The 12,761-nt window shown below is 37.3% G+C and overlaps 1 protein-coding gene across 1 annotated transcript in view; it reads left to right on the top strand.

Moving 5' to 3' along the window:
- LOC150107801 (uncharacterized) overlaps positions 1–12,761 on the top strand; it is a 132,105-nt gene that overhangs the window by 82,093 nt on the left and 37,251 nt on the right. The window contains exon 2 of the mRNA XM_090391557.1: positions 7,744–7,851. Within this exon, the coding sequence (XP_090247683.1) occupies positions 7,744–7,851 (108 nt within the window). The remainder of the gene's footprint in view (positions 1–7,743; positions 7,852–12,761) is intronic.

Genomic DNA, 12,761 nt, shown 5'->3' with positions numbered 1-12,761 from the left:
CAATTGAGTTTGTGAGGACATTAATACCTGTGATTTCGAGATTGGTGGTTGTAGGGTTGGTTATTGAATGATGGTTGATATAGTTTTTGATAAGGGTGGCTGTACCTCCACCTCCATAGTCAAGTCTGTCGTTTCTGTAAATCTGATACCCTCTGATTTTTAGGTTGTCAGCAGGCCTCAGGTGAGTTTCATTGATTAGAAATATGTCTGGATTATATCTATTATTGAATTTCCAACACTTTGTTTTTGATACCGTTGGCGTTCCAAGCGATAGTTCTAAGCCAATCTGGGATTTTTTTCCCTATGCATCAGAGAGTGCAGATAATATGGATTGGGTTTGCTGTAAGAATCTTTTTGTAACACTTAGTGATGGATTTGAGTTGCTGAAATCCTGCAACATATTTGCAAGAGAAGAGGTGATAATAGCTAATAGATTTGAATATGGATTAGCCAGGTTCTGGGTTTATACTATCTGTTTGGAGCCGGCCACACCAGCATATGTTCTCGCTTGATGTTGAAGATTCATTTTCTTAAGGGGCTCAGTTAATGGTGTGCGAGCACCTGTTGTCATGTTCTCACTCTTGGAGGACTGAGGAGCCTGAGCTTCAGGAACTCTCGCACTAGATGACGAGGTAGATTGATGATTTGAATCGTTCCTGTTTTTGGGGTGATGTATACACCCTCTATAATTAGCAGGGTGAGGACCCCACAATTAGCGCACTTAGCCGGGGTGGATTTCGGCTTGGAGCAGATGTTTGTGGGGTGATTCTCGCCACATTTTAGGCATTTGTGCTGGGCTTTGCATAGCTTCTGGGGCATGGCCAAATTTTCGGCATCTGTGGCACTGCCCAGAAGATGCTCTCTTTCTCGATGGTTCTGGGGTGATTTTAAGTCCACAGATTGATTTTAGATTGATATGTCTTTGTAAATTTTATGAATCTCTACTAAGACTAGAGGCATCGGTGTCTTATTTGATCTGAACATTCTAGTGACCTTTATGGGAGATAGATCCTGTAAGTTGAGGTCAGTAACTATTTCATCCGTGTCAATATCCTCGGAGACTCCTCGTAGGACCACTTTCAGATTTTTTTCGGAGGCAAGTGAAAATGTGTGATATTGTGTTCCACTTGCGTCCAGCTCCTTTGTAAGATTTCTATAATCAGCCACCGTGGCGGGCTGAATTTTTATGCCCTCATCTACATTTTTAGCAGATCTATAACTTATTTGTAAGTTAGCCATAGTGATTCTTAGTGTTGTCCATCTCTGCTTTTCCCTTAGGATAATCGGTGGCACCTTTTCATTGGGGGAAGCAGAGGGATCTTAAATGGGAGCTTCCTCATCCATACTAACACCATTTGTTGGCTAATCAGCGGGAGTTTTTCGCTTCTTACGAGTGTGGATCTCTCCTTGATCAGAAGGATTAGAGGCAGAGACAACTTGATTGAGTTTTTCCTCCATTTGAGGAGAGTCTTCATTTTCCTCAATGTCGACTTCGGGTGAAGAATATAAGTTTAAGTAGCCGGGCCAATCTCCTTCAAATTTTTTGAGAAGCTTTTTAACAAAAGTGAGTGACTTTTTAACCCTTTATCGAGTGACTCGATAATGATGTCGGGATCGATCATGCTAGTAGGCCATTTTAGCTTGAACTTCTTTTGGAGTTTATTAATGAATATAAGAGCCGGCTCTTTATCGAGCAAATCAGTGAATACATCTAGGTCAGGCACGCTCATATCGATTTAATTGCGTGTGAGCGCTAGTAGAAATCCCGCAGGTCTAGAGACCTGCCGGCAAAAATTTTGTAAAAAATTCCGCACCCGCCAAGGACTGCCAGCAATACCAAGTGTAGGCTAAACGAAGCAATAGCAATTAAATTGCATCAAAAATCAAAGTCTTACCTTGTGCTCCACTATCAGTGATCAGATGAGTCTTTTCAAGAGAGCATCAGAATCATGATAAAAAGAAAGTCCTTATAAGGACTGGCTTAAAGGGACGAAGCAAGAATGCTTTTCATCTTCCCCGTTATCTGTAGAGGACAGTGTAGGGATAAGGTGTTATTGAGCTATTAAAGCTCTGATCATGGCAGGAGGGTAACAGCAATAGCCGAGCCTCAGTTAGAACTTCATTGCCTGCAGCACTGCCATCCATTACCCTCCAAAGGTATTAATCACCGCATCTCACGGTCGATCGATAAAAAGAAAACTGACTTGCTTCCTAATATATTTTAGTTTTATGCTGATTTCTGAAAGGTGTGGGAAAGATTTTTACAAATTTTGGGTTTTAAATAGCTTTACTTGCTTTGTGGCACTTAAGATTAATGTTGCATTGTTTCCATGACAACAAGACACGACCTTACAATTTACCGAGCCCAAGGCTGCGCGCTGATAGCAACATTTCGCGGTCAGTGATACCTTGCACGTTGAGTATCGAAATTTCTTTTTCACTGCGGAGCACGAGGTCTCCATAGGTTCTGGTACAAGGCAACACCGACCTTGCATGGCTAATCCTAAGAATGGACTTGACAAAATCAATAGGTTCTGCTTGCACACAGTACTCAGTGCATGGTTCCACAATTGTGATAGATATCAGTAATAAATTGCTTTTTTTTCCTTTATTGCTTAGTTGGTTGTTAATTGAAAGGAAATGAAATAATTAATTATGTATGGAAGATAAGAGTCCCTAGCATTAGCGTTTAAAGTCGGCTCCTTTCAGGATGAGAAAACTGACAGGCTAAAAGGCAAAGCTGTAATTTTGTTTACATTTAAATGAACACGTCGCATTGGGGGGGGGGGGGAGAAATCATAAAGGGACTTACAGAATGAGAAAAGGCTACACAAACAGTAAAATGACTCCAGTGGAATCACCAATTCTGATGATTAATTTTAGGCTTTTTTTTAACACCAGGACGTCTTGAAGGTGATGTTAGTGTTCTTCTTACCATTTTTGTCTTTAATTCTTGGAAAAGAGATTGCGATTGCTGTGACGTGTCCAAAGCATGTTGTTGGAAAGACAAGCGATTGACTCACTGGACATGATTCTCGCTTGTTTCCGAATATGAAGTCACAACTTCACGAGGTTTAATGGTTTTAATTAATAAAAAAAGGGGGGAAAACGGCTGCTGACATGAACGGCATTCGGTAGATCGATGATAGTGGACGCTGAGGTCTGTGAAGTTTTTGTAGTGGGAGGGGGGGAATAAATATATCAATATTAAATCATTTTAATCAACAGGCAAAAATTCAGCTTGCTATCATTAATATTTATTGTAACCTTTTATATTTGGTCCCTTGACACTAAGTATAAGATATTTTTCTTTTGGATTTATTAGTAGACCATAGTTATTCGTAAATATATATAGTTGTCGACAAGTTTCGCTTTGGCTTCTTCAGGACAAGAAAATAGGTACACTAACTTTTACTGGCAAAAAAAGAATGGAGTAACAACAGTTAAATTAATTAAAATTGAAAATGACGTGTAACTTATGGAGCACGGAGTCTTAGTCATTGTTTGTTGATCGCGTTTTATAGTTTCTCGCGAAATTAAATTCTGCTAAGCTTAGTGAATTTATTAAGCTTTTCCACATGTCTGTTAGTATCATGCCTTGATTTCTGTTTAGATTATCTCCTGTCCGGAGTACCACTGCAGCTTCTTTAAAGTTTCTACATCTGAAATCTTCTTCAATGTAAGGCATGGTGCTGTTGTCCCAATCGATAGAGTGGTCGAAATCGAGAAATGATGGTCTAATCGTGAGGTATCTGTTCTTGTTGACATCCCCTATATGTTCTTTTTTTCGGATTTCTAGGCTTCTTGATGTTTGGCCTATATAATATTTAATATTTAATATTAAATATTATATTATTAATATTTATCGATGCAACAGCATTTGGTAATAGTACTGTCAACACAAACAATGCAATATAAAATGGTAAATGCCAGGGCAGCATCCAGGAATGCTTATTCAGAAGCGCGCTCTGCTAATCTTGCTTTTATAGTTCTGCATGCCAATATCCGTATAACCCATTACTTCCGATCCGTTTTCTTTTCTCAAACTCGAATTTGAACCTCTCTCCATTCCGCTAAGCAATTTCTCCAATTTGCTTCTGTTAGTTGTCGTGACACTGCGGCTGCTTTTGTCCCTCGCCCGAGCTTCCCCTGACCTTTTCTTTATCTCAAGTAGCGTTCTTTTCAAAATTATCGAAGCATCGTTGCAAGTAAGTCACGGCTTCAAAAGTATACGCTCGCATCAAAGCGAGTGGCAACCCCCACCCACCCACTTACTCTTTCCATTGAAGCAGGACATTGAACGAGCCTCCGAATGTAGCTTTACGGCTCATTTCGCCATTCGGCTTTCTTCGCTTCTCTTGATCCAGTTAGAAGATTGAAAGCGTCTTTCAAACTCATTCACTGTCTGCTGAAACATCACCGGTGTCAAAGGAGTGTAAAGAAGGCGATTAACTAAAAATATTTGGTATATTACTTGCTTAATTAGTTAACTTAGGTGGCGCTTTTTGCATTAACAAAAATATTAAATTGTCTTCGATTTCAGAATTCTGGGCACATCAGTTTCTTAACGGGGGATGCGTGGTATTGTTACCTTGAGTTCTGATAGGCACGTGGAGATATTGAAATGTCTGATAAATCCTTGGTATCTATCAGGTGTCTCGATGCTTCATGGATACCACAGATACAGACAGACGTGTTCCCGGATGTGGGTCTGCGTCTTTGTGAATGGTGAAACATTGCAATTTGCCTTGCAGCTTATCATAAAGTTGTAGACGATTTTTCCTTTTTTTTTTTCTTCTCTTTATTGAAGTGTGACTAGGCTTAATTCATTGCCACAAAGTCGATGCAAAAAAAAAAAAAACGACTCCGCACTAATTTCGATAAATGTTATCGAAATTACATTAACATTCTACAATTGTTTAAGAAGGAGAAAAAAACAAAAAAGACTTCCACCCAACTTGACTGGGCTGCTGGATATAATAGCAAGTCCCTGAGATAAATTTTCAACACTACCACTCACTTATACGGAAATATTTGTTGCGAAAGTTCCTCTATTGAAATCGTTGCCATATTCCCTAGCTCCTCCGGCTTAATAGTTGCTTCGCTAATTATTATTGTTCTGTACATCAAAGTATTTCTAACAGTAGGAAAACAAACTTATTTGCACAGGCTTAAAATACAGAAAATTCAATGTGAAATTGGCTTCCTCCTCAAGCATTTTCACCCCAAAATAGAATCGCATGTTTTCTTTAATTTTGTATCTTTAATGTTAAAATAATGCTGTTTATGTGAACACTTATTCTTTATATTTAAAATATATTTTGTAATTAGACTTATAAATAAATAAAAACAGGCTTTACTCTAATATTTTTGTGTTAAATGCAGAAAAGCATCGTGATCTTTCAAACTTTGTGTGTGCGTGCGCGCGCACGTGCTCCAGCATGCAGCCTGCTCATTTAGTAACAACACGATGTACAATCGGCTCGGCTCAATACCTGAATTGCTTGTAAATATTTCCAAGTACTTCGAATGATGGGAATACAGCGCAGAGAGGTTCTTCAACGATGTCCAAATTTCTGCTGACTTGACAGACATCAAAGCATCGAACATTTAATGGCGCTATCTAGCAGAGCTAAAATTGGAAGCCAAAGACAAATTAGAAATTAAAGAGAAATTAGCAGCACTTATGCTAACATAAACTTAAAAACCTTATCGAGTTCAAGAAATAAAATGTTAATAAATAATTTATGTCTTTTATTTTAAAAATCTGGTTGGGGATTATCATTAGCGGATATCGCACTTTGTACTCCATTGGGTGACGAAAATTTCAGGTTTCGTGTTTCAGCGAATTCTAGAAAAAAGAATAAAATGAAGTTCAGATTATTATTTTATTTTATTTTATTTATTTATTTTTATTTATTATTATTATTTTTTTTTTTTGAGAAATGCGCTTATATAACTGTGGTTCAGTGAATCTTACTTGAGAACGTAACATCTACAAAAATTATTATAAAATTTATTCTTATTATACATACTAAATTCGCAGAAAATTCTTCAAAAAATAATTAATTCTTTGATCTTTTGAGTCCAGGGTGAGTTAGCAGGTCTCATTTTGGCCAGAGGATCCCCCACATAATTAACATACATAGCAGACTATGTGCACAGGATTGACTTCCTCCTAGCGATGAGATGAGAATAAATAATTTCGTGATGAATTTTATAAGATCGCATGGCCGAAATGTATTGACATTTATGTGCAAGCGAAGACATCTGTTGAGATGGGTTGAATTACAAAACGCAGTCGCATTCAGCACAAAATCCACACGCGGGATTGACGTGCGATGGAATTTGCAATCTTTTGATAAGTGGGTTGAGACATAAGAAAACTTACTGCATAACAGTTATGCTATTCATTGTTCTTTCCTTTGAAGGTAATATTGAGGGTGGCCATAAAATAACTTTCCCTCTTTGGAGGCATCTAGCTAAAACCAATAAACGAAATGAGACCAAATTTTATACAGGAACTTTTGAAGGCATGGGAAAATGATTTCCGTGAAAAAAAAAAAAAAGTATCAAAAGTCGCCGATAGGGGAAATTTTGGCACTGGCGGAGCCGAAAACAAGCGGATAATTACATTAAACGCAGATAAAATGGAATAATAACATTTCGACAGTGTAAGCGACAGCCGCGTCACTCATTCCAGCTGGATATGTGGCGCATTACAATCATAATAAGAATAACGGCCGAAGCGATGCCGTAGCGAAGGGCCGCTACGGTATTGCACTGTTTAAGATAAAACAACTTAAGTAAAGCATGCTGAGGCAAGCTGGATATAATTCGCAGTCATTGTTGGCGCTGCTGTCACGTACGCACCGTAAAATTTGCATAATCCTTTTTACCTGCGTTTACTGAAAATATTTGACTGCTTTCCGCTCCGCCAGCGCCAAAATTTCCCCTATCGGCGACTTTTGATACTAAATCTTGTTTTTCACGGAAATCATCTCCCCACGCCTTCAAAAGTCTCAATATAAAATTTGGTCTCATTCCGTTTATTGGTTTTAGCTACGGATGCCTCCAAAGAGGGAAAGTTATTTTATGGCCACCCTGTATTTTTTTATACGAGACATGAGGACAAAAAAAAATTGCCATGGCAACTGTGCATGTGATGTGCAATATCACGCTACAATATTTTATGAACACAAGAGTGGCGTTTACGTAATGAAAGTAAGTTTTCTAGAAATTGTTGTATGTGGCTTCCCCGAAGTCTGCAGAGTCAAAGTATTACCATATGGAACTGTTGACGGGGAAATAATTTTGAAGTAATGTGCTGGATTCATCTTGCCCCACCATTCATTCAGCTCTCCTGAATGGAAGTTGACAGACAGTGGACGAATTGTGAACAGGTGAGTACCGAGGTGCAGTATCTGCATCTCAATTGGTAACATCTATTGAGCATGCAGTGCATTCTGTTACCTTACAACACAATGAATGTGTCAAGGGCTTCTGAACCAATGGAACGGGGGGGGCGGATATCTTTCCTACTTCCCCTCGTCCTTGTAACTTTGACATCTCCATTGTACGTGCGTGTCAACGTCAAGGCAATTTACTTAGTGGGAGATGTCTTAGCACACTATGAATAGACCCGTATTCGCAAGTAGTTAATTTAATCTCCTTCTTGTTAAAGCTCGTAAGAGCATTAATAATTAATTCGAAATATTCTCACTTGTTCATTTTCCTTTACAGGTTGTGGAGCTGCTGAATCGGTGCACTTGTCCATCCCAGTTTCCAATGATCAGGGTGGCTGAAGGCAAATATCGAATTGGAGACACCAAAGTTCTCATCTTTGTTAGGGTAAGTGGAATGCTCTTGCTCATCCCAATGGACCGTTATTATTATTATTATTGTTAGAAAAATAAACGAAATGCATAGGAACTTGTTCAATGAAATAAACAGTGACTTTTACCATTTAGTTTCTATTAAAGCAACGCATCATTTTTTCGTCATATTTGCCAAGCACGTTTTAATAAAAGTCGAATTTTGAAAAGCTCAAATCGGAGTGGAAAAAAAAAAAAAAAAGATACAAATTTCAGTCCATCAACTTTTGGACAATTATTCGTATAATGCACAAGTCCGAAAGTTTAAATGGCGTCTCCACTATGTGTAGAAGTAATCTGTTTGTGTTGCTTCTTTTAATAATTTTTGAAACCAAAAAGTTTTAATTAAATGTCACTGTTTTAATTAAGATAAAATTTTCTTTTAATTATATACCTAAATCATGTTTATAATTAAGTTTCTGTTTGTTATATATCCTACTTTATGTGATGCTAAAAGAACTTCAAAATGAATTGATTGTAAGCGCTCATGAGTTTGTTTACATTTTCGCTTCATCCCTTTCAGCGTCTACAGTTGCTAAACAGACATCGCGAAGGGAGCAGGCAGAGTGCGCTTGCCACTTACGAAAATTATTTGCTAATTGAAAAGTCTTTTAATGTTTAATGAGAAAAACAAAACTAAGCGCAAACATTAAAAATCAATCAAGAAGAAAAGAGGAACATCTACCTGTATACAGTGCGGTACAAAGTTCGCTAGTAGTTTGAGCATTGTACTCAGTAAATGACAAACAGAACACACACACACACACACACACACACACACACACACACACACACACACACACACACACACACACACACACACACACACACACACACACACACACACACACACACCAAAGACGCTTCTCGAAAGCAAGTCCAAAGTGCTTTGTCCCTTGGACTCTCCTTCCTGTGTTTATGTGTATGTATGCGCGCGCGTGCGTGTGTAATGTATTCTGATTGTGACCCATCCTCACTGTCATGAAAGTTGCTTGTGTAATCTTTGAGTGCCTCAAGTGCCACCACTTCATTTCGAACATAGGAAGGAAAAAAATCTTTTTGCCCTCATCGTCTTAAAAGCATCCTTTCTATGATTAGCGATTATAATGTTCGATATTGTATTTCAAGGTTAATAGAAAGGGAACGACCGAAGCTGAGACTAATTTGTATAGAGATTAACGTTGATCTTGAAATTGAATTAAAGCCCTAATTAATGCATTCTTTACATCTTATAGTTTTCATCAAATTAGAGGACAAATATTGACTTAAACACGCTGAAACAAACAGTGGTGAAAACGGGGCCAACTAAATGTTAGGATGGATGCAAGTTCTTTGTTCCAATGTTAAGAAATAGACAGAAAAGCATTGTGTTGCGTTTCCTTTAATCAAAGATAATTATATCTGCTGTCCTTCTTGTGAAACATCTAACAAAATTTATTTAAATTAAGGGGATATTAAATCCCACGTTGTTTTAAAACCGAATAAGAAACTCAAAGATCGGAATCAAAGAGTTTCATGCCGAATATAGTAAACTATAAAAGTATCGGCGAATACTGGCGTAAGCCAAAGCACGTAGTCCAACACCAGGGCAACTAAAGGTGGAGAAAAGTTCTGATCACTATTCTTGGTATTTTCCATAATGTAAAACCCATCTCATAGGAGATGTATGATGTTATACAATATAGCGGAAGGTTACTACCCAGACCGGTTTCGATCTTTATTGAGGTCTCATCAGCGAGTAGCTAGACCAAATAGATACCAAAGGGTATAGCGAAAAGAACTTATATACTCTGCTATACGAGTTGTTAAAAAGGTATAAATATAAAGAGCCAACAGGCTTCATTTCGGCGATGTAACATTATTCAAATTAAGGGGATATTAAATCCTACATTGTTTCAAAACCGAATAAGAAAGTCAAAGATCGGAATCAAGGAGTTTCATGCCGAATATAGTATAATAAACTATAAAAGTATCGGCGAATACTAGCGTAAGCCAAAGCACGTAGTCCATCTAACAAAAAAAAAAAAAAGCAACTGTTGAACTGAATCCAGTTATAATCCTGCAAAGAAGACAAACCAGCCAGAGAACACACGTGTTGTTATAATATCGTATCATAAAATTAAAATCAAGCATTGGTATCGTGTATTAGATGTTTTGAGCAATCATAAATGAAAATCAGTGTGGCTTGCCACCACGTACTTTCGACATTACTGGCCTAAAGGGTGAAGCAGATGCTTTTCATATTCCCCGCTATCTGATGTGGAAAACTCTAAGTGGGAAAAGATTTATGAGCCTGTAACTCGCCCTGAGGATTAGTCATTGGAGTTTTGGTTTAAAATAACTTTTGGTCATTTGTGCTTGGAGTAATCTGTTAGGATCATTCTGAGACATTTATTTTGCACACGTTGTAATTTTAAGATATTGGTATCAGCAGTATGGCTCCAAGCTGGAGAAGCACATGTGAGTATAGGACGAATCATTACTTTGTATAAGTAGCTTGATTCTGGTGCTCAATTTGCTGTTCCTGTTGATTAGTGGATAGAGCTGAGCTGTGCAATGATTTTTGATGTCTTTAGACATAGAGTTTTGATATGGGAGCTGAAGGTCAATTTTCTGGCCAGCAATACGCCAAGATATTTGATCTCGGTTTGCCATGGGATTTTTGTGTTGAACAAGAGGACGTCTCCAGTAGGAAGCATTGATCTTCTGGCGAATAGCACGGCTACGCTCTTCTACACTTACTTGAAGTCGCCATTTGGCGAAGTATTGTTCGATTAGCAGTAGATTTTCCTGCAGTTTTAAAGATCTGATTAATATCGCTGTATCATCCGCATATAGGGCCGTGATAGATGACAGAGGGTTGTGCGGGATATCACACATATATATGGAGAAGAGAGTCGGTGCCAGTAGGGATCCTTGTGGGACTCCAGCTATGATGCGTTTTTGAGTTGAGAGTGTGCCATTTATCTTAACTTGCATGTGCCTATCATATGATCTGATCAGATGAACCACTTCCAATGGCATTCCGGATGCTATCATTATGTATTGCCACCATAACCTCTTCCGAAATATATTTGATATTTTCCGAATTATAAAAATAAGAGGTGTAAATAACACGCAGTATTTTAAACGCTAATTCCTGTCTTATTGAGGATATTCAGAATGGTTTATAACAGCATATTAAAGTATATCGATTAATTTATGCTTGTATTTCAATGTCTGTTAATGTTAGAAACTTCAAGTAATCATTAAAATTGCTTCCGTGAGTGCGTTTAATCAGTTAGCCACGTGTATTCTGGAATAAACTTTCTCCGAAAGTTTTGCCGTATAATGTTTGGCGATTTATCGCGTTTACGTTTGTATACGTGATAAGTTAAGTGGGTTGTCGAATTAACTGAGTAGCTTTGCAAAATAATAGTAAATAAAATCTAATGATTGAATAGCAAGCAGTTTTACAGCTTGCTATTCAATCATTAGCTTTTATTTACTATTATTTATTAATTTTTAAATAAAAATCCCCACTCAGTCGAACACTTTTTTCCTTCCATTGCAATGCTGAATTATCCAATCATTATCTGCATTAAATTTCGTTAGTTGTTGTGTTGGAAGAGGTTTACAAAACAAAAGATCTTCTTGAATGGTGTCTTTGTAATCACGTGGTACCGTCTGTCATACACGTGCTTTCCCCAATGTTATAATGTTGCATAACGGATAATACCCAGTGATTATCGCTGCCAACACTAACGAAACCAAACTTCAAACACTTGTCACAATATTGTCAAGTCCAAGCAAGCACTTCTGTCGCCTGCACATTTGTTCCTTATGTTTTCGATATCTTTCCTTGCATTTCTTCTTAGTTGCATTCTTCATCATTTATCCATATTAAAGATGAGAATGTATTTTGGCTAAAATAAAGAGAAAAGAACTTAATATATATACTGTATTTCACTATTACACATACACCAAATGACGCTGAGCAAATTTGACTTGTTTAATGATTGATATCGCGCATGCGCAACCTGTTTTGTACACGTTGCCTAAAGGAATCTGACGTCAGCATTTGTTCAATCGGTTAAGTAACGGAATGAAGTATTTTCTTTGCGTCTATGCACGTGATATTATTAATAATAGAGTTTAATGTTGATTTCTTATCGTTTATGTGCCGTCTTTCAATTTTTAGATTTTCTGAGGACCGGTGATTTTTTTTTTTTTTTTTTTTTCAAGAGCTGGTATCAGCCTGCACCCCGCTCTTTGGCAAACGCCGTTTTCCAAAGTTTACCGGAAGTCCCTCTCAGCTCACAAAACCCACTATCATTGAATAGAATGTAAATTTTTCAAGATATTCACCTATCTGATTTCGTTTGTCCGTTTTACTTAGCCATCTGTGACATGATTCATAGATGGCGCTGCCATCCTTATTTTTGTCTTAATCGATTTACGATTTATACTGTATTAGAGAAATAAGTAGGAAAACGAATAGTGGCTTGCCACTTTTACTCACACGTAAATTATATATAAATTATATATATTCCACGTTTTTGAAGTACTTAATAATGGAGTTTTCATTAACGCTAAATTAAAATATTAATTTTAATTTGTTATAATGTTACAATATAAATGATATTAAAATTATGTTAGAATTAAATTTTTATTATAACTATGGTTGTAAAGGTTTTAGTGGGCATTAAGATTGGATTAGAGTAAAAAAAGAAGAAAACATTCAGCAATTACAGTATATCTTAACCAAAATGCTTTTGAAACATCAGTATAAAGTAAAAGAAGTAAGCCCTTGCATCGAAATATCCTATTCCCGTATCGCATACAACTGTTAACTCTCTCTCTCACACACACACACACACACGTGTTAAAAAAACAAAGTGGTAAAAA

Source organism: Typopeltis vanoorti, chromosome 4 (assembly GCF_054136105.1).
Source record: "Typopeltis vanoorti isolate ZY-2024b chromosome 4, IOZ_Tvanoo_1.0, whole genome shotgun sequence".
NCBI lineage: Eukaryota > Metazoa > Arthropoda > Arachnida > Uropygi > Thelyphonidae > Typopeltis > Typopeltis vanoorti.
The sequence above is the reverse complement of the archived record's forward strand: the minus strand, read 5'-3'. Positions and strand labels throughout refer to the sequence as shown.